Raw genomic sequence first — 10,961 nt, 5'->3', positions numbered from 1 at the left:
GGTGTGGGGTAAAGGCTTTCCAGCTGCCATACCCAGGCTGTTCTCGGGGGCTTCCCAGAGGCGGGCCCAGCTGTCTGTGCCACAGGCAGGACCTGATGAGCAGGACTGGAGCTGTCCTGCAGCAGTGTCCCCGCCTCTGCCCAGGTGTCCCCGGCTCAGGCAGCACCAGCACAGACGCTGCCATCTGCTGTTCCATCAGCTCCACGGGACAGCGATTTCGGAACCTCCTCAGGGCACTAAGGTGTTCGGATGCAGCGGTAGAGAAAAGTGAGTAAAAGGACACAGAAAACTGATTAAGGATTAAAATTGGGTGGTGGGGGAGAACTGGGTGGTTAAGGGATGAAGCTGGTGGTGGTAAGGTGACCACTGCTGCAGGGAATGCACATCAGGACCTAGCTGCAGGCTAGGAAGAACACTGATGGGATAACAGAAGTGACACGTTTCCCTTATCCTGGAAGGCTCTGCCCTGCTTAGGACAGATACAAACCTCAGCTGCCAAAATAAGCTACCAGAACTGGGCTGAGCTTCTGGTGTCAAGTCAAATGGCAGAAAATACTTGTAAATCAACCAGACAGTGTCAAGTCTGTATCCCATCTGATAAAACTGTTCAAGATGCTGAAGAAATAAAGATGTAATATTTTTCTCTAGGAGGCGCAGTTCTTTGAGAAATTTGGCAGCTTCAAGTCTTAAGACCATGGAAAATAATATTGTAATGCTCCGTATTATAGCACACATGCACTTTTATGCTAAACATATAGGAAATATATAGTCACTCAGTGCTTCACTTCCCTGTTCTGCCTTGTAGGGAGCCACTGGACCGAAGCAGATTTCATTAAATGTTCCTAATTTATTCTGCCTCATTGCTCTTTTGTAAACAGGGAAGTTCACTAGAGAGCAAGACATTTAGTCCAAAAAGAGTATTGTGAGTGAATATGCAAATTCGACACACACCACCAAGGTAAGATTCCTCATTAGCCACTGAAATATCTTAGAAGTTAAGGGCTTTTGTGTGCAGGGTACAGCACAGCATTCTCCCAAGCATTCACTCTCTTTACAACCTCCCCTTGAAAAATTCTTTGACAGCCAATAGTAGCATGGTTTAAATCCCAATCTGGGTCAGAGAGAAATTTGCAACTATATTTTGGTTCCTTACTTTGTGGTTTATCTTTTTGCCTTTCTTTTTGATCAGGATGATAGAAACAACATTTTATTAATTCTTACTAGGATTTAAAAAAAGAAGAAAATAAAATAAAAGTAACATAGGAACGGTAATGATTAATCCATTGTGTAAGAAAAAAGAAGAAACCTGATTGTGAACTTACTGGTATTATCTAACCAGTATAAATAGAAGTGCACTCACAGAAGGCATAGAATGACAAACGCATGATGAATTGTTAGGGCATGTTGAGTTGGTTCTGCCAATGCCTGCAGTCAGATGATTTCACTGGCTGTACAGGATGAAATCTCATATTTCAATGTTTAAGTAAAAGTGTCAAAGTTCAGCTGAAGCAGGGACGAATACAGAACAAATTTTGTGTGTATTTGTTACTAGGGCACCAGAGCAATAGAGGAAGCCAAAATGAGCCGGAAAAGCAAAAGGAGTTTAAAGGAGAAATTTTCCTTGAAGAACAGCCTGGCTAAAGAAGCCCTCTCAGAGTTCCTGGGAACTTTTCTACTGATAGTAAGTGTCAGCTGCTTTCCTTTCTTCCTACTAATTTAATGTTGGACAGTGCTTGTGAGGGGACATGTACGTTTTTCTTGCACTGTGCCAGCAGCGAGGTTACAGCCTGACCATGCACAGCCTGAATGAATTGCTCCTGTGACGGTAAGTTTGTAATTCCTTTCTTCACCTCATGTAATTATCACTGCCTATAGAAACCAGGTTGTTTTATGTATTACAATTGTCTGATTGGCAGAGATTTCATCTAGGAGCAGAATTTCAGTGAAGGAGAATGTTCTGAACAATCCAGATATGCACAATGAATGTTGTTAATACTCTCCTGTTTTTTAAAAACTCAGCAGTTCATTTTATGCACAAATTCTGTTGACATTAACAAACATATTTAGAAAAATTCAGTTGAGTTGTTTTCCTGTGCAATGTAGGAATTTAGCTTTGTGGTTGGTAGTGAATTTATTGGGAGATACATTGCCAAACCTTCTGAGATTTTGTAAGTTAACCATTTTTTGTTTGGTTGTTAACTGTACTACATAAATCATGCATATATTGCTTGGTCCTATAGTACTTCTACAACTTAGATAAGTACCTTAATTTCCGATTTTTATAACCCCAGGTTTTTGGGGATTTTTACCTAATTTCTTGCTCAGTTTTTCTGTGCATTTTGCAGTGAGAGAGAGGACGCTGTGTAACAGAGCTAGAAGTCAAGCAGCTAGACTAAGCCAAACTCTTTCTTTCTTTCTCCTTTTAGTCTGGACAACGCAGTCTTGTTTATTGCTAAATATTTCATCATAGTGAAAAAGGCAAAAAAAAAAAAAAAAAGCAGCAGGCATAGTACTGACATTGGTTTTATAACTGTAACTATATTAGCTAAATTTCAAGTAAGTAATCTAAAAATTCCAGTAGCTCATAAAATACTGGAAATTATGGTCTTTACCACACTTCAGCCACTGAAGCGCGCTGGCACTAAAATAACATTATTCTCAAATTTAATACCATCCATAAGACATTATTACAGTAAGGAGCACATTTAGAAGCAAGGAGCACAGAGCACTTTACAAACATTAATGAATTAAGTGTCACAACACCCTGGTAAGGAGGGGAAATGTCATTATCTTCATTTTGTGTATTAGCAAACTTGATTACAGTAGCCTGCACAGGAAGCCTGTGGCAGAACTCTGAATATAACCCACATCACCTGACTTCCAGTACTCTGTCCTCGCCACAAGATCCTCCTCCTCTTTCCATTAATAAAATTAAGCAAGAGAAGAAAACATATTACAGTGCAGATTAGACTGCAAATGCTATTATTTGTCCTGCTGCACAGGGCTAGAAAGGAAATGCAAACCCAGATCCCATTTTCTAGTATATTCACCATATGAGTGTAGTAGCTACAAAATTGTTGTTGACAGTCTGAGTTTCTCATTTCTCTTACCTTTTCTAGTTTCAGCCTTGGTTTAAAGCAGAAAGAGCCTCATCTGGATTAAACTGCAGCTTTCTCAGTGCTTGGATAACTCAGCTTGTGTTCAGAGTGCACAAGTTAGCAGCAGCACCACGTGCTTGTTGTGAAGAAACTGCCTTTTCTGCTGTTATCTTAAGCTGCACAGGGGAAGTTTAGCTTGCATATCAGGAAAAAAATTCTTCACTGAAAGAGTGATTGGGCACTGGAATCACCCGCCCAAGGAGGTGGTGGAGTCACTGTCCCTGGAGGTGTTTAAAAAAAGATTGTACATGGCACTTAGTGCCACGGTTTGGTTGTTGAGGTATTGTTAGGTGATAGGCTGGACTTGATGATCTCAAAGGTCTTTTCCAATCTAGTTTGTTCTGTAATTATATTTATTCTGTTGCCATTAAGCTTCGTCAGCTACTAAGCACTTGAAGTACAGATAAATATTAAACTCTTAATTTAAACTGGAGTTAATGAAGGTCGCACCCTGATAAGTCAGAGGACAGAAATCCTTGAAAAACAGGCAGCATGTATGCAAAAGAAGTTACAGTAATAGGATAGTGTAAGAACTATGTGTTAAAGCTGTTACAAATCAAGAGGAGAGTTCATGGCATACAGCACAGTTGATTCATGTCTTTGCTGAAAGCCATTTCAGATGGCTCTGTGGGGTTTAGAGACTGTGGAGAGCACCTGTGCCAGGGAGCAAGGCTGAGACAGCATTTATGCTACCCACAGACTCTGGCTGGAAATGCTAACTGACCACACCTAAATCTGGGACCCATGGCTGGGAGCTAGCCAGGTGTAATTCCATCCCTCCAAATCACCTATTTGTAATTTTTTCTGGAGAATAACATCACAGGCCACAAACTAATAGGAGCCTAAACTCCCATCTTGGTAACTCTCAGCCTTGCAACATTACCTTCCAAACAGGAAATCTAGAAAGTGCAATCACTCATCAGAAAAAACCCAGCCTTCACCTCAGGCTGCGAAGGGTGCGGCTGCAGTGTCGGACAGATTTGACACAAGCCTTGAGAAAGGCACTGGGCACACAGTTTGGATAATATCTCCTGGTCAGCCCTACTTAACATGCTGCTGTTTGCTTTGCAGCATGGACTCAGAGCACGTAGACAAAATTCTTTCCAGGTGAAAATAAAGTAGAAGGTGAGAATCACGTGAAATGTGCTGACCATTAGTGGATGCTCAGTCCAGTGGATCAGACTGGAGGTGCTCCCTCCTGAGAGAGCCACAGTCAGGTTCTCAGGTGCTTACATTACACAACTTGATAATACAGGCACAGCCCATGTGAGCCACACTCTCTGCTTAGCAAAGCACCCAATTTTGGTAAGAAACACGAAACCCAGAAGCCTGGAAGCATCCTGAGTTGGGAGAACACCTGCCTATTTGCACCATGCTGGCTGAGAGCCAGTGCACACAGAAATTTCCCAGCCTCAGACAGTGTCAGCATTCTTGGCTGGGACTGTCCTCAAGGTCTCCCTTGAGGAAGAGCTCTCTAGGGAGCTTTTTGTTCTCCATCATGTTTCATGGTTCGTCTTGGGACTTCTGTGAGTTAATCTGGGGGACAACACCTGTGTGCCAGCACAAAAGAGTCAGGAAGCCATGCTGCATCAGATAGATGTTTTATATGGCTTTTTAGTGAGTCTGCCTGGATCCCACCTATCCAACTGCCTCTCTGCTTTTAATCATGCTTCTCTCCATATTTCCATATTTCCTCTTTGGAACTTGACTACATTGCTCTCAACCAAAATGGGATTTACTCTGACTTAGGCCATTAAGTATATCTGAATTGAAACAGTTCCAAAAAGAGATGCCAAATAGGCCATGTGGCTTCCTTTAACAGCTGCTGCTCACCTAACATACTTTGTATTTCATTTTCACTCTCAAGAGCATCTTACTGAGCAGAGTTTCCCAGAAAGGAGCCGCACAGGAGCCAGGATCTCCCGAGGCCAGAGCAGCATACACTTCCTTGCTGAGACAAACCACAGGCTTCCACTTAGCATATAAATACAAGTGGGGAGCATACATGCTCCTAATATGTACATATATATATTCCTATGTACATATTCCTGTAAGCCTGGTCTCTCACTGGGGGTGGGGGAGCCTCTTGCAACTCCCATTGAAGCAAATGTGTGTGCTTAGGGGATTCAGGGCACTGAATACACAACAGCCCTGACATAGTCCAGCTAATGAGGAAGGCTATTTATCATCAAAATATTTTTGTCTTGTTTTCATATTCTGACCACTTCATTATGCAAGTTATCATTCCTGCTCTGTTGCAGAGTTGAGTCTCAGAAAAGTCTTCGAGATTGACATTACATGGATTTTACCAGTCCATAAGATTAAAATTTAAACAACTTTTCTATATCTACTTTTTGTGTCCCTACATTCCCATGCATGTTAATTACAGTACTGTAGGGTAACATATATCCCTTATTCTAAACATTCATTAGAATTCTCATTACATTATGTTATTATGTGAAAGCAAACACAGCATCAAGATCCTTTGCTCCTTAAGTAAGTTTTTAATATTTAACATAGATCTACTACTTAGAAACTTTTAAACAAAGATAAATTCCAAGTTCTAAATTTTTGTGAAAGGGAGACTTTTATTCCTATAGGATGAAATCAAAGCAAGTTTTGTCTAAGGTAAAAAGTTAAATATCAGCACCTTCTAACAGCTGCCTTGTTTTCCATCAGCAATGAATTTCCTTGAGTAGAGAATCTTGTATAATTAGCTCTTAATGAACTTAAGTTTGTTAAAGCTAGATAAGAGGGTATTAACATTTATTTCTAATTGGCATTTTGTTTTGTCACTCAGCTTTTAAAATGCTATATAATGCTACAAATACCATGAGCCTTAGCAGTGTTTGCACTTTGAAAAGCCGTTCTTATGTCAGAAAGGCATAGATTTGGGTCTCTAGCAGCAATAATATAGTGCAACCAATAAAAAATAGATGCCACTCATGAATCAAATGTTATATAGTTGCATATATTTTGATGGCATTACATTTTGCTAATGATTCTGGTGAAGATATACAAACTCTTCTTTTTGAAACTGTATTAAATTAGCATTGCGAACAGAAGACAAAGTGGTAACAAAAATCCTGAGTTGTACTGAGGTTAAGGAGGTGTTCTTGCATACTCTGGAGTTATTTTTATAATCTTCTTATTATCAGAATCAGACTTTTTCTATATAGCCCTTCTGTTTTAGAAGTAGTTCTTTAAACCAGCTGAATATTTAGCAGGGTGAAAAAATACAAAGGAAGGTTAGCTACTTGTTCTTTTACCCCAAAATATTTATGGCAGCAAATAATTCTGAAAAATCATGGGAATCATTTGTTTTCCATCCAAACCTAGGTTTCCCAGTATATGACATTTCAAAGTTTTAGGTGACTCAGATGTTGTGTTACAGAAAGCTTTGAAGAAAATTATCTTCATTTCTGCAATGTCAGCCCCAGCATGTAACTCAGCACTCATTATTTAACCAAGAGGTTTCAGTAAGCTGAACTTAGTTTCCCAACACCTTTTTCTATGGACACCCTTTTCCCCAGAAAGTTTACATCTACAGGACTGAAGCACAGGCACCTCTGCCTGAGACTTACAGAAGACTTGCATCTTGCCAACATTCAACTGTGAGTGCAAAACCTGAATTTATGTTTTACAGACACAAATTTACAAGGTGTTTTTTCAAAAGTTTCACCAAATAAAAGAAAGGTAATAAAAGTAATAACTTTTTAAAGCTGTCATAAACAGTTGGAGAACAGAATAAAAGACAATAAATTGAGTTTGTGCTATGCAGTGAGTTTATATCTTTGTGATCTCAACAGTTCAATAAACCATTCTGATTGAAAGTGAATTCTAGGGAGCTCTCCAATCCATGGTCCATTTTAAAGGCAAACAGGACTCGGTTCCTCTAACCCCTTCCTCACAGGTTAATGCTTTATTAAAAGCATTCAGCTTTTTTTTTTTTTCCTTTTTTTTCAATAGCAAACAGCTTAGGCTTTAATTACTCTTATCCATGAGGGCACAGCAAAGATCCAGCCCCCCTGTTTCTGCATCCAAAGGAACAAGTGAAAGGAAAGGTGCATGTACCCTTGAACTCCAAGGAGAGACAGAAAACCTCCTTTCTTGGAGTCTGCAATGCCCACTCTTGCACACTTTCTCAGTGCTACAATTGCCCAGGAGTTGGTACAGGGATATTAACATACATATATTTTAGGAGTTTAGAAAGATTTAAAGCTTTTCAGTTGGGGTAGGAAGCAAAGCATCATAGCTCAAGAACAAATGAGTGAGGCGGGAGGGAAGCAGCACCTGAATAGGTTCTTTTTCTCTTCAAGGCTTTTACGTAAGATTTTGTTCCTTTGCCTGGACTTTTCTTTCTAGCCCTGATACAACAGGCAATGTTTCACTCCTGAAAGTTTGTGTCTGAAAGTCATATTTAATTTCCTTTCCTGAATTCCTGAAAATTAGTAAGAAAATAAAAACAGTCTTCATTGAAGAAACTGACTCAAACCAGTTGCCCTCTATAATTCAGGAAAGAAAAACATTTAGCATTTCAGGATGAAGAGTGCAACATTAATCATAATAAAATATGAGAAAATGCAGGCTTTTGCATTTGCTCCAGGTGATTTCAAACTTTTATTTCTCTCCTATTGCACATGCAAAAGTAATAACAAAATTTAAAAGCATCAGTTTATATAATGCAGCATAGTGTGTCCCTCAATATTTTCACTATTTTTTCCCACAAAGCAATTTGAACCTGATATTTATATCTTTTAAAAGTTTTATAAACACAAGTCATCCAAAGTTGTATTAAATTTACGATCAAGTAGTAATGCTTTCTGTCACTAGAAAACGTTTTCAAAATGGCAATAATTTTAAGGCTTGTGTCTGTACTATTTAATTAACAAAATGATAAGGGTTTGGGGTTTTTTTCCACCCATTATTTATTAGATAGCAAGTCTGAAAAAAACCAATTAAAATCCATCTGAACCCAAGAGGATATTGGTTGTTTCCCAGAAGATCATCAGGAGAATGGATACAGTGACTTTTTATTGCTCTGTGCTTGATTAAATCATAATGCACAGAAATCCTCCTCACCTCACCAAAACATTTCATTAATGGCAAAATAAGAGCTGTGTGCTTTAAAAGTATTCAGAAATTATTTGACTGGTAAGCTGTATTTTTATCTCACCTTTAAAAGCTTAAGTACTCTCCGATTTAACAAAATATAGCAAATATTAAACATTAAATTGGATGAGGACTGGTCTTTCCTGAAAGGGTTTTCTGGTAACTTGAATTCTTGCGGAGCTAATGCCCTGAATTTTAGATCTAACATGTCTCTGTTTCTGTTGCTTTGAGCATTACTGTCCCTGTTGAAAGAATGCTTAGAACCTTGTCTGAATTAAGATCCTATGTAATACACAGCAAAAATACATCTATGTGGAAAGAGTTTCTAATATCATAAAACATCTTGTTATGAAATTCAATAGGTAAATTCTCAAACAGACTTGCTTTGTGAATGAGGGGGGTGGAATGAAAGTAAGTTCTAAAAGACACTCCCTCAGGAAGACACCACCAAATTTAGCATGCCTCAAACTGAGAAGATCATTTACTACTTTTATAAGTAGACAATCCTATTTGGAAATATCCACTGTTCTTCTAGCATTTCATGATTGAAAGTGAGCAGTTTATGATTAAATACTGATTTTTAATTTTTTTTTTCACCTCCTGACTGTATTTCTGGTAACACATTGAGTTCCTGTACTGATGCACAGCATCATCAGCTGTGCAGCCGTTGAGCCCACACTCTGCCTGCAGGGACACCTGTGGGACCCACTGCAGGTGTGAGTCTCACCACAGCTGGAGCTGGGGATGCACAGAGTCCAACATGGCACAGCTCACTGCTTCCACACTGCTGAAAAGTTTGGCTTCCTCTTTAATGTGACAGTCAGAAGGTCTGGCTATAAATGCACACCACTTCTAGGACTGTGTGATAAGAAGGGGGCTTTTTTATACAAGCGTTCCTTAAGATGTCTAAAACTTTACTGGCCATGTAGAAAAATAAATTCCCTAAAATTGTGGCTATTATAAGCATTTGCAAAAATCCTGAAAATAGTAAGATTGAGGTAAAATGATTTTTAGTCTCTCTGATGTGTAGGATTCAGAAAGTCCTGCAAGCTTCCAGGCAATAACAGGACCTTATGCTCACTGAAGACCAGTTGTTTTCCTTTCCGAACATTAGCCTTGTTATCCAAGAAAAAGAGAAGGATCTAATGGCCTATGAAGCAAGTTATTTTGGCAGAGAAGGTTCAGACAGCTATTCCACACCCAAGCATGTTTTTTAGGACTGTAATCTAATGACTTTATGAACAAAAAAAAAAAGCCAGTGCTGAAAGTACTCCAGTACAGTAATTTCACGAATACAAGCCGCACCAATTTGACCAAAATTTTGGTGGAAACCCGGAAGTGCGGCCAATATTCCGGGGCGGCTAATACATTAACAAAATTCTAAAAGCTGCCAACACGGAAGTGAGAGCCCGCGGCAGCCCCAAGCCAAGCTGGAGCCCGGCCGGCCCCGGCAGAGGTGGGAAAGCCTGGCAGAGGCGGGGCCAGCAGTGTGGGGGGCGGGCGGCAGAGCCTGAGCCAGCAGGGCGGGGCAGGGGGGCGGCAGAGCCCGGGCCAGCAGGGCGGGGGAGCCCGGGAGAACTGGGGCTAGCAGTGCAGGGGAGCATGGCAGAAGCAGGAAGGCCGGCGGGTGGGGCTGCCTGGCAGCGGGGGAAGCCCAGCAGAATCGGGGCCAGCAGCGTGGGGGAGCCCGGCGGTGCGGGGGCCTGCAGTGCCGGCCAGGGCGAGGAAACGCGGCAGCGGTGCAGACGGGAGGGGGCGGCCGGCGAGCCCGGCGGCGGCGGCGGCAGCCCGCCGGCAGGGCTAGCGAACACGACAGCGGGGCGGTGCTGACAGGAGAGGGGGGCCAGCGAGCCCGGCGGCGGCGGCAGCACCACCCGGCCAGCCCCGCCGAGCCGTGGCGCTGAGCTGGGCCACCCGGCCCCGTCGGCAACCATGAGCAGGCCGAGCCTTCCTGGCCCCGCCCCGAGCCAGTAAAGCCCGCTATGCCACGATCCTGTTACTAATTGGCCAATTTGTGAAAGCTGCGCACGGATTCTCGCGACGAACGAAAGTGCGGCTAATATTCGGGGTGCGGCTTATCTATTGACAAAGACAGCAACATTGTCGAGGCACCGGGGGTGCGGCTTATAATCCGTGCGGATTGTATTAGTGAAACTACTGTAATTTTAAGCAGATTAGGCTATAGACAACTGCTAAGAGGAAAACCTAGTAACATAAGATAGACAAGATAAGATAAAGAGATCTGGCTATATTCTACTGTAAATTAAACTCCCATTAACTCCATGTGCTTCAATCAATGAATTTTGTGGGTGAAACAGAAGGCTGAGCTTGGCCTAAAGTCTTAGAAATTTAATTACAACTCAATGACCTAGCTGGTCTAGTCAAGCAAAGACTTACAAGGTATTAAATTGCTGTTTGTGTAATTACATGATTAGGTGATGGTTCCCAGTTGCGCCAACCTAGCTACAGTAGGTATGAGGCAACTTTTTTTCCTCCTTCTTAAAAGGTCAGCAGATGGAGAAAGTATTACAGTGACACAGCTCAGATCTGCAGGCTCAGTTCCCAGTTTTCCCATCCCTGGATGGGCACAAACTGACTGTTCCTGCAGTAGTATTTATTCACTGGACCTGAGCAGGTCCACCAAGTGCAGCTGTCTTCCAGCTCCCTGTCTTCTCTGCAGAAGAAAAGAGA

The 10,961-nt window shown here is 41.5% G+C and overlaps 1 protein-coding gene across 5 annotated transcripts in view; it reads left to right on the top strand.

Moving 5' to 3' along the window:
• The first annotated feature begins 182 nt into the window (after positions 1 to 182).
• Positions 183 to 10,961, top strand: part of AQP9 (aquaporin 9) — a 29,221-nt gene continuing 18,442 nt past the window's right edge. Inside the window, exons 1-3 of one of the 5 annotated variants that reach the window (XM_033070911.1) lie at positions 183 to 267; positions 879 to 958; positions 1,553 to 1,681. In XM_033070911.1, the coding sequence (XP_032926802.1) occupies positions 1,580 to 1,681 (102 nt within the window). In that variant the 5' untranslated portion in view covers positions 183 to 267; positions 879 to 958; positions 1,553 to 1,579. The other 4 variants (XM_033070912.1, XM_033070913.2, XM_033070910.2 and 1 more) reach the window with 4 other exon arrangements.

Source organism: Catharus ustulatus, chromosome 12 (assembly GCF_009819885.2).
Source record: "Catharus ustulatus isolate bCatUst1 chromosome 12, bCatUst1.pri.v2, whole genome shotgun sequence".
Classification (NCBI taxonomy): Eukaryota; Metazoa; Chordata; class Aves; order Passeriformes; family Turdidae; genus Catharus; species Catharus ustulatus.
The sequence above is the reverse complement of the archived record's forward strand: the minus strand, read 5'-3'. Positions and strand labels throughout refer to the sequence as shown.